This window comes from Pteropus alecto, unplaced genomic scaffold, assembly GCF_000325575.1.
Source record: "Pteropus alecto unplaced genomic scaffold, ASM32557v1 scaffold81, whole genome shotgun sequence".
NCBI lineage: Eukaryota > Metazoa > Chordata > Mammalia > Chiroptera > Pteropodidae > Pteropus > Pteropus alecto.
This window is the reverse complement of record NW_006433378.1, coordinates 18,808,458-18,832,443: the sequence shown is the minus strand read 5'-3', so window position 1 is coordinate 18,832,443 and position 23,986 is coordinate 18,808,458. Positions and strand designations below refer to the sequence as shown.

Below are 23,986 nucleotides of genomic sequence, written 5' to 3'. Positions count from 1 at the left end.
CAGATGGTGAAAGATCTTTAAGTGTTCCTGAGTTTGGTATTTAAACTGTAGATGCAAGATTGCCACATCAAACACCTCTAGAAGACAGGCATAGAAGAATGAAGGAGGTATAGTGTAAGAAAATTAACTGCTAGAAATAGAGTCGACAGTCTTAATTTTTGAACTGTGGATATAAACGTTTAACATACACAGAGTAAGTGATAAGAAAAGTATATATGTATTACAATTAGTACATTTAAAAAGAATTTGTTACTTTAAAAACTAGAAATCTGATACCTTTTCTTCTGCACCTGGTTATCACTGTCAGCTCTGGTAATTCAGGTCAGTTCAGAATCCTGCCTTGACTCCTTTAGCTTTTAGCAATAACTAGTTTTTCATACTATTTCATTATTCTGTTTCAAAATAAAGCTGTTTACAAATGGAATTATAGATAAAATTCAGATGTCCTAATGTCATAATATTCAGTTTTCAGAATTGTAATTCACTAAATTTCTTTGCAGCTTTTGTATATCAATATTGAGAAAGACAAACTGAATAATGTTCATTTCAATAAAGTTAAAATACAGAACCTTTTTTTGAAATTAGTCTTAAATGCTGCCGTTTTGAAAAAATGTAATTCAAGCCATTATTTTTCACTTCTGATCACTCATTTCAGTTTATAAAGTAGTCTAGATTATTCCTTGACAAATGAATTTTCCATACACAGTTTTGCTAGGTATGAGCAAATTGAATCACATATTTGGATAACCCTTTTTGGACATTCTTATAGAGAAATAAGAAACAGATGAATGTAGATGGGTTATAATGTCATTCTGGACATTGAACTGAGGCATTTTCCTGTTAGAAGATATGTTAATTTCTTTCGACAGTTCAAATATTTTCTTTCTCAGTCACAACTAATCCCTTAACTTTTAGTGCTAGGAGGCTACTATAATGTGTATCAGTCAAACAAACCACTGACTGTGGTTCAGAACAAAAGAATTTGTCTTACATCTTGATTACTGCATTGATCTTTGTCTATATTAATGTAATTTGTAACCATTTTAGCCTAAAGAGATTAGTTAGACTAGGCTTTGAGTATATGGCAGTGAGTATGTCTGCCCTCAAGGAACTCCTGGTCTAGAAGCAGCTGTCATTATTATCCTGTGGTGGTTGCTTAATGAACATTTGTTGAATGGATGAGTGAAAAGATATAATCCCCTTATGAGTTAATTTTATATTATTATACAGTACACATGTGTATATACATATTATTTATAGAAAAGTTGCAAATTTATAAAATTTAAAATTTTATAAAGTAGTACTTAGGCTTACCATACATGTTGCATTCTTTGATTTTAAATATTTTATTCTAGTTCTTAAAAATGCTGTCAGGACCCGTTAAATTGATGTAATGAGCCACTAATAGACTGTATCCAGTTTGAAAACCATTTTTTTTTCTGATGTTTAGGAAACCAGGCAATAGCTCTTGGGATCATTATTGATATGTTCTTAGTGACAGAAACACCCATCTTTGGGGAACATTATAATATATGACATCTTAGGCTAAGAAAAAACAATTCTTGAAATAAAAGCTTGTTCCATCATGGAAGTTATTAAGGAATTACTGTAAAGAACTCAAAGTTAAATTTTGAACTCTTCCAGGATGCTGACTTTTTTTTCTCTCTACTTTCTCATCAGCCTTCAAACAGTGGCCGAGCTGCAGAACTTCTTGCCAAAGAACAGGGAACCGTGCCTGGATTTATTGGTTTTGGAACATTTCAGAGTGACCTAGGCTATGTTCCTGCTATTCAAGGAGCTGAAGAAATAGACAGTCTTGTAGATTCTGATTTCCGAATGGTGCTGCGGAAACTTTCTAAGAAAGATGTCACGACAAAATTAAAAGCAAGTTTTATTTCCATAAAAATAATCAAACTAATCCTTTTTTTAAAATGTCATTGGCATATTTTATGTAAAGAAAAATGAATCATCACTAATCATTTCTTTTACAATTGTACATTTTTCTGACACATAGACTTAAGCTTAGTTTTTTACTTCTAGGTTATGAATTAGTTTGTTGCTCTGCACTTTTTTGAACCATTTTGGTTTTCTGGCTATATAGTTTTTCCCATTAGAGAATGTAATTTGACCCCATAATTTTAAGTGGGATTTTTTTTTTTATCTATCTATCTATCTATCTATCTATCTATCCATCCATCCATCCATCCATCTATCTATCTGTCTGTTTTTTTAAAAAAACAACTCAAAAGCTTCTACCATACTAGCCTGTAAAGAAGCTCTTTAAATTAGTCCCATATGGCACAAACATAAACTATATATTCTCTCATCACATAAAATAGAATAAGTTTCTAGAACAGAATAAGTATAATCAATAGTCAATATCATGGTTGTTGGTATTTAATCATGTTAATAATTTACTTTTAGGCTATGCAAGAATTTGGAACCATGTGTACAGAGAGAGACACGGAAATTGTAAAAGGAGTTCTTCCTTACTGGCCAAGAATTTTCTGCAAAATTTCACTTGTAAGTGCTAAGACTTTACTAGTTTATTTATGTTGTGTATTTTTTGGTTGAAGTCATGGGGAGACCGTCATACTTATATGACACTTTTAGTGAGGGCAATGAAATATGTTGGCATTATGCAGATTGGATCATGTTGGGTTGTATAAAGTATAGAGGGAGTCTGTGTTTTCAAAAATTAGGTCAGAATTACCCAGGTGCTTTTCAGTCATAATAAATTTTGGCAGCTTAATTTCTTTGTATATTTGCTGCAGAAGAATGAGAATGAATTGCTTAATTGTTCAAGGCTAGCATCGGCTCTTATCTCAGTTGTTTTTATCTCATTGGAAGAAAGAAGAAAGGAAAAAATGAATCAAGCTCTGAATATAGTTGATTTCTTATTAATGGGGCTCATAGTATATCTAGAAATGTCTGTATTTGTCTTTATGGACTAGAGCTGTTTTAAACCATGTTATACTTTCAATAGGATCATGACCGCCGGGTTCGAGAAGCCACACAGCAAGCTTTTGAAAAACTTATCCTTAAAGTTAAAAAACACTTGGCTCCTTATTTAAAAAGCTTAATGGGCTATTGGCTAATGGCTCAGTGTGACACTTACACACCAGCTGCATCTGCAGCAAAAGATGCCTTCGAAGCAGCTTTCCCTCCAAGCAAGCAACCTGAAGCCATAGCATTTTGTAAGGATGAAATTACAAGTGTAAGTTCTTGGAACTATTCTGTATCTTTCTTTTTTTTTCTTAAATATTTAAGGGGGATATAAGACATATTACAATGACAGCTCTCTTAGATGACAGCTCTTTTATCTGTCATTGTGGGGAATGAGTGCATGAAATATTTCCAGTGGAAGGTTGTCTTTTGTGTTTAATACAATTGACCATTTTGGATTTTTAATATAATTAACGTGATAGATTTGATCATTCTAAATTATTTAAATTTTCCAGCTTTAATTTACAAATCTTAATTTATCATATCTAAAATATTAGGTATACATTTTATAATATATAATCTAAAAAAGGAGTATATCTAAAAAAGTCTAAACATTTTCCCCATATTTCCATATTAATATATGCATGTATGCAGATCTACTTCACTTTTTTGTTCTCTGGTATTCCTTTGTATGGTCGTATCGCAATTTATTTAACTTTTTAAAATATATGTTTAGGGTTTTCCCCCATTTTTAAAAAAATTATAACAAACAACTATTTTAGTGAACATTCTTGAGTAAATCTCTTCATTCACTGTTGGGGTGATAGTTACCAGAACTTCTAGTCACCACATGTTGGGCAAAGGATAAAAACATTTAAAATTTCTATAGCTGTCAATAAGTTGCCCTTCAAAAAGCCATACAAATCTATACTTCCATTAACAGATCAGAAAGTGTCTTCAACACTTGGACAAGACATTTGCCAGACTGATATCAGCTATATAACTTTTGTGGCTTTCAGTTTCTTTTCTATCTAATACTGTCTTCCTCATTTCTTCCTTCCTTTTTCCTATTCCTAATATATGGACTGGAAAAACCAGATGGCCAAGCTTCTTAGTATTATATGAAGAAATAAAAGTAGATGGACTGCGAGTGAGGGGAAATTAAGGATTTAAAAAAAAATTATGCTTCCATTCATTCCTTTATTTAGTACTCCTCTGTTTTCATAGCACCTTGCCTATAATCCTATTTAAACACTTCCCCACTCTGTCCCTCACTTCTTCCCTTACTCTTTTCAATTAGTTAACCTTCCCGTCGTTTCCCATTATACTTAAAAGTCCAGATTTTTAATCTTTGATGACAGAGCTCTTCATGACCTGGTTCCTGCTTGCCTCTCTGATCTCTTCTCCCAGTACCTCTCCCACACATACGCATTCTAGTTCCCCATTTAGGGTCTCAGTTCTTCCATTGTTCATTTCTCAGGTGTCCCAAGCTTGTTTTTCTAGTGAGAGGAACCCCCAAAGGGAGTTCTCTAATGCAACTGTAAGTTAAGAATCATTGGTTTATTTAAATATCAAGTAATAAGTGTTATGAGAATGAAGTGTCATGAGTTGGGATACTTAAGAGTTTTAGAAAATGGATTTTGAGACAAGGAGTCTCAAAAATTACAGATGCTGGGTATGAACTTTCCCAAGTACAAAATTAATTTATCAGAGAGGAGTTAGGCAAATGAAGATCAAACTATCAGAATTATTGACAGTATATTTACTGCCTATAAGAAGATGGGCTCTGGGTTGACCATACTATTGAGTTCCAATCCCACTATTCCATTAGACCTTGGCAAGTTTCTGTGCCTGTTTCCTCATCTGTTAAAGTGGGAGTTATGAAGTACCCAATACAGTATGTCATTGAGTAGTCATGAAGATTAATTTAGCAAATGCGTGAAATATGCTCAAAGCACTATCTGGCTTGCGGGAAAGCTCATAAGTGTTAGCTGTTCTTGCTGGTAAAGTTGGTACTGGAACACTGGATTCCCCAGTACTGTACCCCAGAAGTAGGCAGACTTACCTGACATTTCCATTGGACTTTTAGACATTCCTGTTGGTTGAAGCAGAGCACAATCTGTGTTTTTTTTTGTAAGCAGAGAGATGCTCAGAAAGAGCGGAGTGGGAAGCAGAGCTTGATTTCTCTCCCAAACTCACTAACTGCACATTCCATCTACTTCTGTGTAAGAGGAATGAAAAAGCAAGAGGCCAGAAGTACTTACGGGAAAATTCCTTTTGGTGCAAACTGTAGGTGTTTTGAGTCCCCTATCCTTCTTTCCCCAACAGCGGCCAACCTTAGAGATTGACAGGGAAAGAAAAATGGTAAAGTTCAAACCTTTTAGTTTTGCTGCTTAATTTTGCTACTTTTGTGGAGAAGGGGTAAAAACTTTTAGGTAAGTTTTATGCTCTGTCTCATCACTATTGACAATTTAATAAAATCTCAAGGCTGTGGGAATTTTTCTCCCTCTAGGTGCTGCAGGATCATATTATAAAAGAAACACCTGATACACTCAGTGACCCACAGTAAGTTGTATTCTCCCTACGTAACTCATGTTAGGAATTTGTTTCACTTATAGGTAATAAGGTGATACTTTCAATGTGACATTTAAAAAAGAATTCTAAATGTAGAGTTGAAAATACTTATTATAGTGCTATATTAAGTACGAGTCATCTTGCTATTCAAGTTGAATTTTCTGGGAGCTACATATTTGGTTCTTTTACAAAGAAATATTTTTAGATTATTCCCATATTTACCTTTTGACAGTCATAGCAGGAACCAATTTAAGGTCTGGTTGAAAATAGTTAAGAATTATGAATAGTTCTATTGAAAGAATAGTAAAATGTTTCATTACTTTTATTCTTATGTTCTAATCAAACTATTAAGAGTCTCTAAGGAAAAGTAATCTTCGATGCACTGATATTCATTCCCTGGAATCACCCTGTCAGCTGCTGCTGAGAGCAGTGTACTTGGACGCTTATTTCAAGCCATGGCTTTTCATCTACTTTCACCTTGTATTATGTGAAAAATATGTGATTAAAATTCTGTGAATGTTTGTATTTTGAAGGAAGGTGTGACACAGGAACAATAGAATATAGAAATAAAGCAACTTTGGTAGATATTTAATGATAAAACATTTAAACTAGGAGTGTCAGATATGTAATTTGGCTTATACTAGGTCCTTATACATATTTATTTTCTTTTCACATTAAGAACTGTTCCAGAGGAAGAGAGAGAAGCTAAATTCTTTCGGGTTGTAACTTGTTCCTTATTGGCATTAAAGAAATTGCTTTGCCTCTTACCTGATAATGAGCTTGAGTCTCTGGAAGAGAAATTTAAATCTCTTTTATCACAGAATAAATTTTGGAAGTATGGAAAACACAGTATACCTCAGGTATCTTAATCTTTTCTATTTTAAGACATTTCTCTGATTCTTTTTTCCCCCTAATCTTGATAGCTTATGTTTATGCTTTATGTTTATTGTTTATGTTTAAAACTCTACAAATACATCTTTGTGGTGAGACTGAATTGCCTCTCTTTCCAGAATGTTATTGTGTTTTCATTTTTTAATTTAGTTATTTGGACTTCAGATTCAGAATTGAAGTATCATACTCCTCTGTTGATGGCACCTTAAAATTGTTGTCATGTGTAAGGCTCTTCTCATTTAATGTATTTATTTTTTTCCTTTTGTCTCTATCTCCCTCTCCATTCTCCACCTCCACCAGCGGAGCATTGTAAATGTGCTTAGTGTATATCCACTTGTTTGTTTTCTCGGTTCCCGTTACTCATGATTATTATGCCATATAGTTCCCATAAACACATTAACAAATACGGAGGCTTTGCTCTTAGGGAGGAGAACACAGCATTGGGTTCCTGTGAGTCTCTGGTCAGCATTTTTGTCATTTAGTTAATACACAACCTTATTTTTTAGGTCTGTTTAAAGACATCTTATTTAATATATATTTTGGTTCATTAACATTGAACTCATGGACAATAATAGCACTAGAAGTCACACCTGAATGAAACTTACCTAACATGTATTTTCTCTGTTAGGCATGTCATAGCCTTCTTGCTTGTGGTTTTAATTCACATAAGTAGTATTCCATTTATTGCTTTTTATTTAGTTTTTTTTTTTTTTAAGTACTATAATACTTTAAATTCTCTATGTTCCTTTATGTATGTTTGGTCCATGGCTTCTGACTGCTGTGTCGTATTCAGAAGTTTACATCCATTCCATTTTACCACCTCGGTCCCCGGTGATAGGCACCCTGCTTGCCTCCAACTCCTCACCCTCACAATTAATGCAGCAGTGAACACCTTCATCCATGTATCCTCCGATCTGTGAGCATTATTTTCTGAAATCCTCTCAATTTCTGAATTGCTGAGTCAGAGTGTATGCATATGTACTAAATTTTCTGAAATAGTGTCATATTGCTCACCTGAATGGCTGTGTTACTCTAGACTCAGCCATCAGTGCATGATGAAGCCTATGTTGCCTTATATTCTAGCTATGACTAGGCATCATTCAGCTTTTTAATTTTTATCAGTCTAATAGGAGTTCAAATGATATCTTTAATTATTTTAAGTGACTTTTAGCATCTTTTCATAAGCTTTTTAGATTTTTGTGTTTCTTTTGAAATCTCCCTTTTTTTGCAATAGGAGTTTTCTCTTTTTTAAAAATTTTACTGGCTTTCTTTGTATATTCTAAATATTAGTCCTGTCGTTTTTAGGCATTGCAGATAATATCCCATTCTGTTACTTTTCATGTGTCCTCTGTTACAAAGAAATCTTAACTTTGACGTAATCAAAACCACTGATTTTGCCTTATAAAAGGCCTTTTCCACTTTTAAGCCATAAAGATATTTTTATATTTTTAATAGTTATATCTTTTTTAACAGTTATATTTTTTTAGTTTTACCTTTCATATGAAGTCTATAATCCATCAATAATCTAACTTTTTTTTATGATGTCAAATAATGATCTAGTTACATTTCTCTTCGTGTGTTGTGAGCCAGTTTTCCTAACATGACCTATAAACTCTTGATTCATGGTCCTGCCATTTTGGTACATTAAGTTCACATATGTTCAAAAGTTTTTCTCTAAACTCTTAATCTTCTCATCCATTGGTCTTTGTTTCTTATGCCAGTACCACTGTAAATATGACCTGATATTTCCTAATAATTTCTCAGGTGGGTCTATTTTAGTTGTCTTTTCTATTGACTAAGTCATTTTAGAACTTATTCTTCTATATAAGTTTCAATAAATTTATTGAATTCCTCAAAATTCTAACTTGAATTTTAATTGGGGTTGCACTGAATGATTTGGGGAGAATTGCTGTCTTTATGTTGTTGAACCTGATGCTATGATGAACCTGTCCTGTCTCTCACTTTATTTGGGTGTTTAAATAATATCCTAGAATAATTTTTAAAACCAACTTCATTGAGTTATAATTTGCACACATTAACATGCAAACATTTTAAGCATACGGTTTGGTAAGTTTTGACAAATGTGTACATTCATCTACATATATAACAAGATATGAGAAATTTTTATTACCCCAAAATGGGTTCCATGTGTTCCTGCTAATCATCTTCCCCCATATCCCGGGTAATCGTTGTTCTGCTTTCTGTCACTACAGATTATATTTGTCTTTTCTAGGTTTTTCTTTAAATGGAGCTATATATTATTCTGTATCTAGCTTCTTTTGCTCAGCATAATGTTTTTAATATTCCTTCATTGTTGCATGTATCAGTATTCCATTCCTTTTTATTACTTAGTTTCATATAGTCTTTATGTGGACATATGTTTTCATTTTTCTTAGGTAGGGAGACAAATTGATAGATCATATAGGAAGCATATGTTAAATTTATAGGAAGCTGCCAGAATATTTTCCAAAGTGGTTGTACTGTTTTACATTCTCATCAGCAGTGTGTGAGATTTTACGTTGTTCCGTATCCTGACTTAGATATTGTCAGTTGTTTTAAGTCCTCTTCATGGGCCTGGGATCGGGGATTGGTAAACTATAGCTCATGGGTTAAACTCTGTCACACCTGTTTTTGTAAATTGTTTTTTGTATTGTCTTTGGCTGCTTTCGTGCTAACAAAGCAGAGCTAAGTTGTTGCAACAGAAACAGTTTTTCATTGTGGTTTTCATTTGCATTTCCCCGATGGCTAACGATGTCAGACATCTTTTAATGTACTTATTGGCCATTTCTGTATCTTCTTTTTTGAGGTGTTTATTCAGATCTTTTGCCCATTTTTAATTTAATATATTTTATTTTTTATTTCTCAGATTTCTACATGGGTTTTTATATTTTCTATTTCTCCAATGAAATTTTCTCTTTTTAAAGATTTGTTTTAAAGATCAGTTTTAAGTTCACAGCAAAATTAAGGAAAGGTACAGAGATTTCCCATATATCTCCTGCCATATGCGTAGACTCCCCCATCATCAACATTCCCCACCAGCGGGGCACATTTGTTACAGCTGATGAACCTACACTGACACATCAGTATCTCCAGAATCCATAACTTACATCAGGGCTCACATTCTGTAGGTTTAGACAAATGTATAATGACATGCATCTGTTTCTTGTTTTTTTCCATTCATTGTTGTCATATTTTCCTTTGCTTCACTGGGTATAGTTATAATAGCTTCTTTAAAATCTATGTTTGATAACATTAGGGTCATTTTAGGATTGGCATAGTTAATTGCCTTATCCTTTGCAATGGAATCACATTTTCCTGGCTGTTTGCTGAGAAATTTTAGATTGTATCCTGGACATAGATATTTAGGTTGTATCCTGGGATGTTATGTTTTGGAGACTAGATAATTGTATACAGTATTGCTCCAAGGGGTGTTGATGTTTTTGTGTTAGCGGGCAGGTAACTTGGTTAGACCCAAATAGCAAACTGTCAGGCCTGCACTGGGCAGTGTCTCAGATCTCAGTTCTGTTTTTTGATCCTTAGCTTTAAGCTGCTTTAAATTTACACTGTGCATGTATAGTTCAAGAGTCAGCTGTAGATTTAGGTTATTTAAACATAGAATGTAGGGATTCTCTTCTCTGGCTCTCCTTTCTAGAGTTCCTCGTCACTCTCTTGCAACCGGTTGCCCTGGGTTCCTTATCCTGCCTGGTTCTGTTAGTTCCTCCAACCAGAAGGATGTCAGGCTTTCTATCAGAGCTGTAGTTGCTGCTGTGTCTTGGTGGTGACTGCAGCCACCTTCAGGGCAAAGCTGCTCAAAATGGGACCTCGGTCTCTCTGGATTGCTTACTCCAAGTTTGATTGCCCTCCAGAATGTGTATTTTAGTCCCCTCAGGTTGTTGTTTGAGTTTTGTTCATAGAGCCTATGTTGTTGTTTCTAGAAAGATTAATCGATCACGCACTATTCCATATTCTTTTGCCCATTTTTAAAGTGAGTTTTTGGTTTTTACTTTTTGAGTTGTGAATGTGCTTTATTGATTCTGGATACAGGTATTTTGTCAGATAAAGTATCATGAATGTTTTCTTTAGTCTGTGGCTTACCTTTTCATTTTCGATAATGGTTTTTGGAAAGTAGGAGTTTTAATTTTGTTGAAGTCCAATTTTTCATTTTTTAATAGTTTCTGCTTTTAATTTTTCAATCTAAGAAATCTCTGCCCACCTCAGTGTTGCAAAGATTTTCTATAATTCTAAAAGCTTTATAGTTAAGGTCCATTTAGAGTTAATATTTATGTACGGCATAATGGCGAGAGTCAAATTATTATATGTTTTTTATATATAGGTGTCCATTTGTTGAAAGACAGTTGTTTCCTTACTCTGGTACCTTTGTCAAAATTCAGTTGACTGTGTATGTGGAATTTTAATTTTGGACTCTATATTCTGTTCCATTTATCTATATGTCCATCCTCACACCAGTACCACACTCTCTTGATGATTACTGTTTTATAGTAAGTCTTGAAACTCCAATTTTGTTCTTTTTAAAAATTGTTTGGGCTGTTTTAGGCCCTTTGCATCCTGGAATAATACTGTATAATATATTCTATACCAAACATGTCTTTATGGTTTTTGTCACTATTGTGAAGCGGAATTTTTTTTCAATTACATTTTCTATTTTGTTTGTACTGGTTTATTGAAATACTCTGCTTTTGTATGTTAATTTTATATCCAACAACCCTTTCATACTTCTGTTCTAATTGTCTTTAGATCTTTTTGAATATTTTTATAGCCTGTTATTTTGCTACAATTGTAGTTATTTGGGTTACTTTCCAGTTCTTTTCCTTGTCTCTTTGTATGAATCGGGTCATCCAGTAATGTGTTGAGTAAAAGGGGTGATAGCAGGCATCTTTTTCTTGTGTTCTGACTATAATGGAAGTAGTTGTAGACTCTCGATGTTAAGTATGATGCTTGCTGTAGATTCCATAAAGTTCAAGATTTCTTTTCTATTCTTAGTTTGCTAAGTATTTCTGTTATAAGTGAATGCTGAAATTTTCTTGATTGCTTTTTCTGATACCTCTATTTGATCATATGATTTTCCAGCCTGACATTTAAGAGACACACTTAGTCATGCTCTATGTTTTTCTTTTTAAATATTCTGCTGCCTTTTATTTGGCAATATTTTATATAAAATATGCAGGAATAAAATACTTTGTGGGGTTAAATATAGTTTGTCTATTTTTTTTAATCCCAGAAACATTATTATACTCTCAGTCTTCACTTAGATTTACCTACGTATTTGTTGCTTAGCTTGCTCTTCATTTCTTTCTTTATTTCTTACCTTCCATCTGGGATCATTTACCTTCTATATAGAGAGTATTTTTTGGATTTTTGTTTGTGTTGGTTCGTTGGGGGTGAAATCTTTTTTTCTCTATCAGAAGATGTTTTTATTTCACTCTTATTCTTGAAAGCTATTTTAGTGGGTACAGGATTAAATTTTAGTGGTTATTTTTTGTTAAAAATATTATTCCTCCACTGTATTCTGATTTACATTGTTGCTATCAGAGTCCACTATCAGCCTTACTGTCTTTTCTTCGAAGGTAGTTTGTTATTTTCCTCTGGCTACTTTTAAAATTTCTCTGTGCTTTTTTTTGTTTTGTTTTTGTAGTTGCACTATGTGTCTTAGTGTGGATTTATTTTTATGTATCTTGCTTGGGATTTGTTGTAGTTTTTGAATCCATAGATTGGTACATTTCATTGGTTCTACAAAATGCTGTTTTCTCTCTCCAGATATTTCCTTTGCCTCATTCTCTCTTTTCTCTCCCTTTGGGATTCAGACTACATACATGCTAATCTTCTCACTCTGTCTGTATATCTCTTATGCACTCCTTGGTGTTTTTCATCTTTTTGTCTTTCCATGCTACTTGGTGGATAGTTTTGCTCTATCATCAGTTCATTGATTCTTTCTCTGTATTTAATCTGCTTTTAAATAATGAATTGAACTCTTATTTATTTTTGGATTAGGAATTGTGCTTGCTTCTTTTTCAGATCTGCTATGCTTTTTCTAAGAATCTTTTTTTCTTCCAATATCTTTAAACTTTCGTTAAATATAATAAGCATTGTTGATATGGAGTTTGTAACTGATAATTCTAAGATTTAAAGTGTCAGATATCTTTGGTTTCTGCTGATAGTGGCTCATAGTATCTTGTTTTTTGTTTGGCTATATTTAACTGGCTAGTATATTCATAGGAATAATTTGAGGCCCTAGATGAAGACTTCTGCCACTAGAGAGGTTTTATGTTTGCTGCAGCCAAAGAAATAGAAAGTTGAATTCTTTCTGCCTTCACTTTCGGAGTTTTATTAAGGGGAGTGCCGAGTCAGCATGAATAACCTATCTGCCATTACTAGAAATAAAAGCTTATCATAGTCTTACTAGGCTTTCATTTAATTCAGCTTTTTGTTTTTTCTTTTAGATCCGCTCCGCTTTTTTTGAGTTAGTTTCTGCTTTATGCCAGCGTATTCCACGGCTGATGAAAGATGAAGCATCCAAAGTGAGCTCCTCTGTTCTACTTAGTATTGATGACAGTGACCCCATTGTCTGCCCAGCCCTCTGGGAAGCCGTACTTTATACACTTACAACTATTGAGGTATGTAAGAGAGGCACAGTTAGTACATCTAGGAATACTTGTCTTATCTGTATTTCAGAAACCTCTTTAGATATCATGTGAGAGAGAGCCTATCAGATTATAATATCTAAAACTTACTGGAAAAATGCTTTCTTGGAAATAAAATAATCTAAAACTTGGTATAAATCTTAAACTGACTATAAAATGGCATAGAGTTTTTATTTTACTTTCCGTTTAGCCAGTATCAATTATTCTTTACATCGGAGGGGACCCATTGAAGTAGCCATATCTGAATCTTATATTTAAGATTAAATATTGCTGTCCCTTTTAGAAAGGTTTTATAGCATTATTTTAAGTTAAATAATTATTTATGATGAATATTATCCTGGAAGTAGGTGGCATACATGATTACCATATGTAATAAGTTTCTTGTAATTTCAGAGTTTTAGTTCTTAATGGCGGTGAGAGATGTTAGCCTCTTTAGGTAGAATACTTGATTTTTTATTTTTGAGACCTATATGTCTTCTCTCTTAATTGAGAAAAATACACTTGTACTCCCTAATTATTATTATAATATTTTCTTCATTTAGGACTGTTGGCATCATGTAAATGCCAAAAAAAGTGTGTTTCCCAAGCTGTCAGCTATGGTTCGGGAAGGTGGTCGAGGTCTGGCAACTGTCATCTATCCTTATCTTCTGCCATTTATCAGCAAACTCCCTCAGTCCATTACAGATCCAAAGCTGGACTTCTTCAAAAATTTCCTCACCTCTCTCATTGCAGGGTAAGGAATCTAAATTCTAGATCTTTAAAGCAAGAGATTTTTCTTGTTTTTATAAATGGTATAATGACATATACATTATTATCTTTCTTATTTAAACTTCTCGATTGTTTTGCTTTTCATTAAACACTTTTAAAGTTTTCAGAGAATTAGAATGTTTTTCCTTGGGTACTTTCAAGGCTTCCGTGGTGGCATGCAGCAGAAAGTGAGATAAATATGGTAAGGCCCTTTGATGGCAGCAGGCCATTTCTCGAATGAGCGATTTTTGTGTGTCTTGATAAATATAGATGCAGAAAATGAACCAATGAAGTTTTTAAAACTTCTGTAAACTTATATAACAGCTGCTTAAAGTCACACTTAAAAAAATTATTTCAGTGTATTCGTTGAACTTAATAAATAAATGAGATACCTGATTTTAATGATTTAAAATTTTTTTCACACTATTTTTTATTTTATTACATCCTCTTTTTCAAATTTGTTGGTCGATTGGTTCATGGATAGACCATAAGTATTTGTTATCTTTTGTTGACACATTTTTGAAAATATGCTTTTTTCACAGTTCTTCAAGTTCATTTTCTATTCAGGCCATATTTTGGTTCTTCTTAGTTTTTACTTTAAGAATTTTATTTAAATCCTGTTCTTTTGGATGAGATCTTTTCTTTGTCTTTATTTTGGTGTTTCTGAGTTGTTTATTTTCTTTTTCATGAAAGAGTAAGCCACAGTTATTTATTATTTCTTAGGCTATCAACAGAGAGAATCAAAACCAGCTTCTCAGAGTGCTCAGCAGTAATATCTGCCTTTTTCGAATGCTTACGTTTTATAATGCAGCAAAACTTAGGTGAGAAAGAAATTGAAGAGATGCTCGTCAATGATCAGGTATTTATAATGTGAATATCAGCAATGCCTTTCCACACTGACCGTGAAGAATCAAGCTCATTGTGTCTTGTTGCCATTTTTATTAATTAGCCTTCCTTGTAAAGATTTCATAGTTGCTAGCATAATACCATAATGTCTGAGTACTAGTCAGTCTTAGATGTACATACCCTGACTGTTTTAGATAGTTGAAATGCAAAACAGAATTTAGAAGGTGCTATTGCGATCTTTTGTATTAAGTTTAAATTATGCAATAATTATCTTATTCTAAAATACTCAAGTACATGTATTTTTTTGTGAACAATTGTGCTTGGCTTTTAGAACCAGTGATGAGAGCAGGTTCTGGAATATAGTCCCTGATGATAGAAAATTAGTTAATGAAATTATATAAGCCTATCCTAGTTGATATCTCAGATAGTTAACTTCTCTTCGTAATTTTTTTTAAAAAGGGTTCTGAATTGTGTTGGTCCTATATGTCTTTAATATTGGCTTAGAAAGAAAAGGAGAATAACTTCAATAAGTTCAGAAAATGCAGAGAATACAATTTTATTTGTTAATAATCTTGGTCAGTTATATCATAAAAAGGAATTCATTTAGGGGAAATACAGTGAAATAATTAAGCTCTTTATATGATACAAAAACGATTTTCAAATAAACTTTTTCAGAGTTCTGGGGGGAAAAAAATCCATGTCTTTTTATTTACTAAATATGAAAATTTATGTTCTACCAATTGCTCGTTTAAATTTTATTTCTCCTGAAAGCTAAACTTGTGTATTTCGCCTTCTCTTTTAGTTGATTCCTTTTATTGATGAAGTTCTCAAAGACCCAAGATTGCAAGATGGGCAGCTATTTGATCATTTAGCAGAAACTTTAAGTTCTTGGGAGGCCAAAGCAGATATGGAAAAAGATGATAAAATGGCTCCCAACTTGGAGAAGGTGCTACTAAACTTCTGGGAGAGACTATCAGAGATCTGTGTGGAGAAAATCAATGAGCCAGAAGCTGATGTTAAGTCTGTTTTGGGTGTATCTAACCTGTTGCAGGTCCTTCAAAAGCCAAAGAACTCATTGAAGTCAAATAAAAAGAAAGTTGGTAAGGTTAGGTTTGCTGATGAGATGCCTGAAAATGATAAAGAGAACGGAAAGTGTGTCTCCTCAGAAGGAGAGAACAGTGAAGGCTCTAAATTAATGGCTGAACCTCCTCCCTCCCATAATGGTTCGGACTTTATATCTCCACTACGGAAAAAGCCTTTGGAAGACTTGGTCTGCAAACTAGCAGAGATGAGCATTAATTATGTCAATGAACAAAAGTCAGAGCAACATCTAAGGTTTCTTTCCACTCTGCTCAACTCCTTCTCTTCATCCCAAGTATTTAAAATGCTACTAGGTAATGAAAAACAGAGTGTCATCAAATCCAAAACTCTTGAAATAGCCAGACTTGTACAAAAGAATCCCGCAGTGCAGTTTTTATACCAGAAAGTAATAGGCTGGCTAAATGAAGATGAAAGGAAGGATGCTGATTTCTTGGTGGACATTTTGTACAGTGCCCTGCGTTGCTGTGACAATAATAAAGAGAGAAAAGTTGTCTTGGATGATCTAACTAAGGTATTACTGTTGTATATCTTTTGAAATTGTAATGGTTTATACTGGCACACTAATTGTAGTTGAGTAGAAAGAGACCTCTGTGGGGGTGTTTTTTGGGTTGTTTCTTGACTATGTCAATTTAAAGACAATATATTTTTTATTACGATTTGGGAAGTGTGTGAGACCTCTGGGTAGGTGTTGAGTAAATACGTTAAGATGACAAAAGCTTGGTAGTAATAAAATGGTATAGATTCTTTAAGTCCATGCTTATTTAAAGTTGGACTAACTAAAATTTTAGTTTTGTAATGGTTACGTGATTACTTTGTTTGCTTGGGAAATGTTTTACTGTTCCTTCTAGCAGATTCTAACTCTTTCTTCTTTCAGGTGGATCTGAAATGGAATTCTATTCTTCAGGTCATTGAAAAGGTATCTTAGGGATTTTTTTTCTTTTCGTATTTATGGGCATAGAAAAATTAAAACCCCAGTCATATTCGCATACAGGTATGTAGTCAGGTGTCTGTGTTAGAGAATTTGTTTATTATAGCTTCTCGTGATTTGGGAAGATATTTGGTGTTTGTCTCTGTAGTATAATTTTTCTGGTTAGGAATATCAGGGAAGAGCGAACCACAGGCTCTGGAAAATCCCATTTCTTCCCTAGCAGGTAACAAAGGGAAAGGTAAACATTTTATTATCTTTTAAACTAAGGCTACAGGTTTCTTCTGTAGAAGTGGACTGAGTGGTTCTAGCTTTGGCTAGAGCGCATTAGGAAGTTAAGTCTGCCCTGCTCTGGAATATTTTATAGGCAAATTAGTATCTTCCAGCCTTCATCTGATGGCCACTTGACTAAGAAAATTGGTGATATGAATAATGAAAATAAATCAAGGAACATGAACAGTTTTGGAAAAAGTTATAAAAATGGCTTAAGGATTCTTTCCTAATGAAGATGTAAATGATGTAACTAGCCATACTTCCAACCATGGCAATGTTATATGACTAGCTACCTAAGATTCTCCCCACCTTTTTTAAGCATTTTTGTATCATTTTTAAATTTTACACAGATAACTCTTTAATTTACAAGTTTATTTTTTCTCTTTAAAAATTATGGTATGAAACATAGAACAAAATTTACCCTCTTAACCATTTCTAAGTGTACAGTTCAGTATTGTTATTTATATTCACATTATTGTGTAGCCAGTCTCCATAAATTTTCCATCTTGTAAAACCGAAACTCTATACCAATTACACAGTAACTCCCCATTTTTCCCAATAGTTTACTTAAAAAAAATACAGAATATTAATTTACTATTTTTCAATGAGAATTATAATTTATCAGGCACATTATTTGCATTAGCTTATCCAGTGCCTTCTCTCTCCATAGTCAGGATATGTGTAAAGCCAAATTATGAGACAAGTGCTTGACAGAGCTAGAATCAGAGTAAGGGGAGTTAAAATTATCTGCTAAGAGAAGACTGATGTATCTATTTCCAGATTAGAAAGACACCTGCCATGTAGTTCAGAAATGTGTTTGGAAGACTGTTCTTTTTGCGGTCAGTGTTGGAAGTTTATATCTGGTATCTGCCTCCTACACTTCCACGGCTGACTAGCTTCCCATCTCCTTCAAACTGGGCAGATCCTCTCTGTCAATAGCATAAAACATTGAAGAGTTGAACTTCATGTCTTGTTAACCCGAGACACATTTTATTCAGAAGTTTATGTTCTGGATTCTGTAGGATTCTATAAAATAGATTGGCTTTATTTGATAAACTATATTAGGAAAGCCAATTTTATAGCCATTTAAACTTTTTTCTTGTTTTTATGTCACCTCATACTTTATGAGTGGAGCCCTAAAGTCACCTTTTTAAAGAACAAACCTAAATTTGTATCCAGAAAAGGACTTTAGAGATTTTTCTAGGTTAATCTTTATTTTTCAAATTAGGAAATAGGCCCAGGTTGGTGAAGAGATTAGTCTAAGGTCATAAAGCCAGAATAGTGATAAAGCGTGGGCGAAAATAAAAGCTCTGGTTACCTACGATAAGGATAAATAGTTTTTCAGGCACTATCCAATCCACACTTGGATTTTTTTTTTTCCAGATTGCTTTGAAATGAACCAAGTTGCAAATTCCTTTCTTCTCAGCCCTAAAGCAAAAGAAGCTCTGGGAACATGGATCAGCATGCTTTTGGGGGTGGATTTGCAGTTTTTATTCTTGCTTCTCTACCTCATGAAAATAAACCAGTTGCTGTCAGATATCTGGCCTCAGTAACTATTTCAGAGAATTCGTGCAAATAATTAGAAGTCCCATTGTTCATACTGAAGTCACTTACCATTATTTAATATTAATTGTTCTTTAATTTTGGTAAAATTAACAAATTTAATATCTGTAGAGCATTTTAAAAATCTGTCCTCAAAGTTCAGCCATTCATTGTCCATTCAACATATCTGCAGTGTTGATAGCAGGTATCAAAGAAGTATAAGATAGTCTCTGCTCTCAAGGAATTCACAATCTCATTGGAAACAAGACATACACAGATGAAACATTATAAATGATAATACAATCCAGTAAGTGCTTTAGGAATTCAGAGAGAGTCTGTGAGAGTATGGGCTGGAGAAGATGGGAAGACTTCATAAAGCAGGTGGGATTTGTACTGATTCTCAAAGAATGGATGGGATTTTAGTAAGTAGAGAAAGAGGGAATATTTATGGTTGGGAAGATAGCATGAGCAAAACATGGAAGTGTACGTAGCAAGGCTTACTGGGGAACAGGTGGGATACCAGCCCTAGAACTTGAGGACGAGGAGTGTGGGACAGTGTTAGGGCCGTATCATGAAGGGAGGTAATATATAATACAAGTAATATCTTAGGCAGATATACTTTTTGATCTTGCTTCTAATCTTTGCTTTAATTTTATGGTTTTAGGCATGTTCCAGTTCAGATAAACATGCTTTAGTAGTTCCTTGGCTAAAAGGAGATATTCTCGGAGAGAAGTTGGTAAGCTTGGCAGATCATCTTTGCAATAAGGACTTGGAATCTACAGTGTCTTCTGAACCTCACTTCTCAGAAAGATGGACTCTTCTAAGCTTGGTATTATCCCAACATGTTAAAAATGGTAGGCAAAAATAAGACTTTTGTTTTTCAGTAGGGAATAATTCTTTCCCTTTTTGAGGAGATTGCATGCTGCTGAGTTTGCATATTATTGGTTGAGAATAACTAGACATAATTCATTCAAATATCTTAATTTCGTAAGCACCCTAAATGTTTATCAATCTTTGTAGCATGACTTGAGAGACATTTAATATTTTGTTTTATATTCTAAAGGGTTTTGAATTTAGCAAAGCTGTTCATGCTAATTTTGTAGAGCATTGATTTTTAAATTTAATTTAAAACTTTTTTTAATGAGCGTTTTTATATGAGAACAGATCGATTTTTTGATATGATTTTCTTCTAATATACAAACACCTTTTTTTAACACATGGAAAGGCTCAAGTGGTAGTTAAAGTAAGGTATTCAAAATTATACCATTAATATTTTTTATTTTTTGTCATTTTTTCCTCTAGATTACTTGATTGGTGAAGTGTATGTTGAAAGAATTATTGTTAAACTTCATGAAACTTTATCCAAAGCAAAGGAATTGTCAGAAGCTGAAAATAATGACTCTTCAGTGTCTTTTATCTGTGATGTGGCCTTTAACTATTTCAATGCAAAAGGATGCTTGTTACTGCCATCATCTGAAGATTTATTATTAACTCTCTTTCAGTTGTGTGCTCAGAGCAAAGAAAAATCACATTTGCCAGGTAAGAGCCTACTGCTCAGATGTTTTGCTGGGAACCTCTGGCTCTGGCCTTCCCGGTATAAGTAACCAGGCTTTGTTAACTGAATCATAATGTGTTTGAAAGTTGAAACCATTCTGAGCAAAGGACTACACATCTTAAACACTGTAGCTTTAGGAACGAAGTTATCGATGTACGTAGACATCATATCTAAAGTTCTTACTTGACAGCAAAGAAACAGTTTTGGAAGGGGCCATGATAGATGAGGTAGAATCTTAGCCCCTTCACTCAGTAAGCCCTGGCAAGCTGCCTAATTTCTTCATGCCTCAGTTTCTGCATTCATGAAGGAGGATGTTAACGTCTTATCTTTCCTTCTCTTATATAAGGTTAAAAACTTTTGCAAGGAATATTAAAAAATACCATTGGTAGAGAGCCCTCCTCCCCAACCCTTTAGTACTGCTCTATTTAGAAAAGGTATACTATTTCTCACATCTCTAAAAGAACAACTCTCTTGTAAATATGTTCTGAGCAGAAAAAAGCTGACTTTAAGAATCTTACCATTTTTACATTTAAATGGCATGAAGTAGGTTGTATTATTGCATATTTATGACATAGTTATTTTGACAATTGAATTGTAATTTTTGTTTTCTTTTTTAAATGGTACCTTAAAAATCTGAGACCTTCAGTGAGTTCCTTCAGACATTTTGTACTGATTGTAGTTACTTCAGTGGGATTATAAATTACTGTTGACATCTTGATTTTAGACTTTCTTGTCTGTAAACTGAAAAATACTTGGCTCTCTGGTGTGAATTTATTGGTCCATCAAAGCGGCAGTTCAGATAACCAGAGTACCTTCCTACGTTTGTCTGCTCTTTGGCTGAAGAACCAAGTTCAGTCTTCATCTTTGGACATCAAAAGGTAACTATTTTTGTGCTCAGTTGCACAGTATACTTGGTCACTATCCTTAAATAAGATTCCACAATTAGTTGGATTACCTATGAAAAATAATTTGTTATGTAAGAAATCTATAGGACTCTTAAGAGAAGATCCAGATTTTTCCGAAAGTTATTTTAATGATCATCCATTTAAGCTCATTAATTGAAGGATGCTTTTTTATAGCATATCTGGTTGAGCCCTAATTTATGGTCAGTGATGTGCTGGTGGTACTATTCTCTGCTTTAGGCTGGTGCGGATCGTAACTATAACCTCTCACGGCCAGCACACATAGTGATCTTTAGTGTTTGTTTTTTGGGAGTCTGACAGCCACGGTTTTAAAATGTTCAATTATAAATATATTTCACATCTCATACCTAAATCCACATATGAAAGTGAAAACTAGGAGAATGCATCCAGAGGCTATTGAGGTTGAGTCAAATCTTTTTCTGATCACAGTGTTCTTTTCATGGAATAAGGTAGCTGCATTTCAGAAATATCTGATCTGAATAGGTCTGGTCCCCTTCATTCTGAGATAGAAGCAGCATTCAATTCAATCATAAATGTTGGATTAAATCCCCAATTTGACTTTGTGTGTGTTGAGAGGGGTGGAGTAGAAGGGCCATTTATCTTTATTTTTGTTTGCCTTTTTTGTTGAAGTAAGCTGTTATCTGCCAGAGGGTATTTAATGTGCACCAGGCTGTTCAGATAAGGGATGGCTTAACTACAACAGTTAAGTTCTTTGCATTCTTTTTAGTCTTCAAGGCCTCTTGTCTTCTGTTGAGGATTTGCTGAATAAGCTTCTAGAGAGTGAAGACACTTACCTTCTGTCAGTTTATATTGGAAGTGTAATGCCAAACGACAGTGAATGGGAAAAGATGAGACAGTCTCTTCCTATGCAGGTATGTTTGAAATTGGAGAGCGCATATCTCATTCTGAAGTTCGGATTTCATACAGGCTTAAATATTTTTGTTTCTGTTGAAGGAAAATAAGCAAATGAAATGAACATCTTTTGTTTTATTCTGGGGAAGAAAAAGGTAAATGAAATGAATATCTTACTTTGCCTTTATGCCTCTGAATGCTTGTATATTGTATGTTTGCTATTTACAAGACACCAGTTGACACTAGCAGTAGCCATGGGACAAGGCGACTAAGGCCTAGTTTTGTACTTAGGAGTCTTAAAGAAATGTACATGTTGATAATTTCCTTTAGTAGAAACCGGACTTCTAGGTTTCTGTGGTTTTACTGATGAACTTGTAATAACTTCATTTTTGAGTTATTTTAATAACATGTTGAAGATATTCTAATAACTTTATTTTGTTCCTTGTCTTAATTATATAGGTGGTAAATAGAGTACCTAATGATTCTGTATATAATTTATTCTTTTTACAGTGGTTGCATAGACCCCTTTTAGAAGGAAGACTGAGTTTGAATTATGAGTGTTTCAAAACAGATTTTAAAGAACAAGATACAAAGAAGCTTCCCAGCCATTTGTGTACTTCAGCATTGTTGAGCAAAATGATACTGGTTGCACTGAAAAAGGAAATAGTCCTAGAAAATAATGAGCTCGAGAAAATAAGTAAGTATTTATGAGCATTCAGATATAAGTGTGGACTTTAAAATAATATATAATTTTGAAATAATTCTGATTATACTGCAATTTAAATCTTTAAAGAATCAAGAATCTTTAGCTCCTATAACTTGAGAAACTTGAGGTTACTAAGTGATGAATATTAAAGTGCAAATTGGATGGAAACATACTAAAATTTTGATAAAATCTTGTTCTCTCTTGAGCAGAATTTCGTGTAAGATCATTTACTCAAGCTGGCATGACATCAATCTAAGCAGGTCCTATGACACATAACCCTGAATAAAATGGTTAAGGGAGTCTGGTGTCTCATTAAGAATTCTGAATTTTTAGTTAATTTTTGAACCACTGTACCTTTCTATTCATTAGGCTATAATTTTTTCCTGGCAAGTGGAGGTCCAAATGTTGAAACCTAAGAGGATTTAGGAAATGGTGTAGAATTCTGGTTAGCACTGTGACCTGTACAAGGTGATATGAAAAGTATGGATTTGCACAATTTCTGTGTCAGTCTTGTTTGTGAGCCTTCAGCTGTAACACAGTTATTAGTGGAGGAGAATATGTGCCCTGTGGAAGAAAGCTGGAACACCTCCATTGATTGATAAGCCAGCTCCACATTCAGCTAAGGGTAAAGAGATTAGCCTGCAGTATACATTGCTCACAGATGAATCTCTCCAAAAGCAGACATGGAAATTAGAGTAATAATTTTTGTAATAACTTATTTTTGTGAATTATATTAGTAATTACAAACTGACAACATTATGTATTTAATCTTCTCATTAGTCCTATCAGCTAAATACTGTTTTTCTTATCTTGACTTGATTAGAATTACTTAGTTTGTAAGGGATAGGATTAGATTTTACAACAGGTCTGAAGTTCCTGAGTCCAAAATTCATACCATACATAGCTTTATAAAAGAGAGTTGTGACTAATTATGTATTAAAAACCTACGATATGCCAGGTTTTGTAATAGATACTTGGTCGTTTACTTCTCACAGTAGTCCCATGAGGTGGACTGTAGTATCCTAATTGTAACTATGCTTACAGGTCATTTGAATACCGAGCAGTCTGTCACTGAGGTCCATGCCCTGTTTACTGTATCTGTTCTGTCTCCTGTTTCTTAACACATTGGCTTGAACTTCTCATTTCAGGTTTTGGATATCTTAGTTGTTTATCCTGTATGCACTTCTTACCATTCGAGGCAAAAATAGTAGGAAGATTATTCAGTATCGCTGATAATTAAGGTCCCTGTCACATTCTTAACTAACCAGAAAAGGGACCACTAAGTAAGATTTGGGAGAAGTGTGGTATTTTGTATCAAACGTTATGAATTTTCATCACCTTGAATATCTCAAAGCATATTTAAAAATTAGTTCATAGATATTTTGAGATTAGTGGACATAGCAGTGTTAGGAAATGGGGCAGAGAAGTGAAGGTGATTGAAAGGTC

General features: G+C 33.8%; 1 protein-coding gene across 1 annotated transcript in view; it reads left to right on the top strand.

The window, feature by feature from the left end:
• LTN1 (listerin E3 ubiquitin protein ligase 1) overlaps positions 1-23,986 on the top strand; it is a 47,722-nt gene that overhangs the window by 2,690 nt on the left and 21,046 nt on the right. The window contains exons 2-16 of the mRNA XM_006908246.1: positions 1,681-1,884; positions 2,425-2,523; positions 2,987-3,217; positions 5,459-5,511; positions 6,200-6,380; positions 12,870-13,043; positions 13,613-13,803; positions 14,541-14,676; positions 15,466-16,275; positions 16,639-16,680; positions 19,169-19,358; positions 19,807-20,043; positions 20,784-20,937; positions 21,710-21,854; positions 22,345-22,531. Of these exons, the coding sequence (XP_006908308.1) occupies positions 1,681-1,884; positions 2,425-2,523; positions 2,987-3,217; positions 5,459-5,511; positions 6,200-6,380; positions 12,870-13,043; positions 13,613-13,803; positions 14,541-14,676; positions 15,466-16,275; positions 16,639-16,680; positions 19,169-19,358; positions 19,807-20,043; positions 20,784-20,937; positions 21,710-21,854; positions 22,345-22,531 (3,034 nt within the window). The remainder of the gene's footprint in view (positions 1-1,680; positions 1,885-2,424; positions 2,524-2,986; positions 3,218-5,458; positions 5,512-6,199; positions 6,381-12,869; positions 13,044-13,612; positions 13,804-14,540; positions 14,677-15,465; positions 16,276-16,638; positions 16,681-19,168; positions 19,359-19,806; positions 20,044-20,783; positions 20,938-21,709; positions 21,855-22,344; positions 22,532-23,986) is intronic.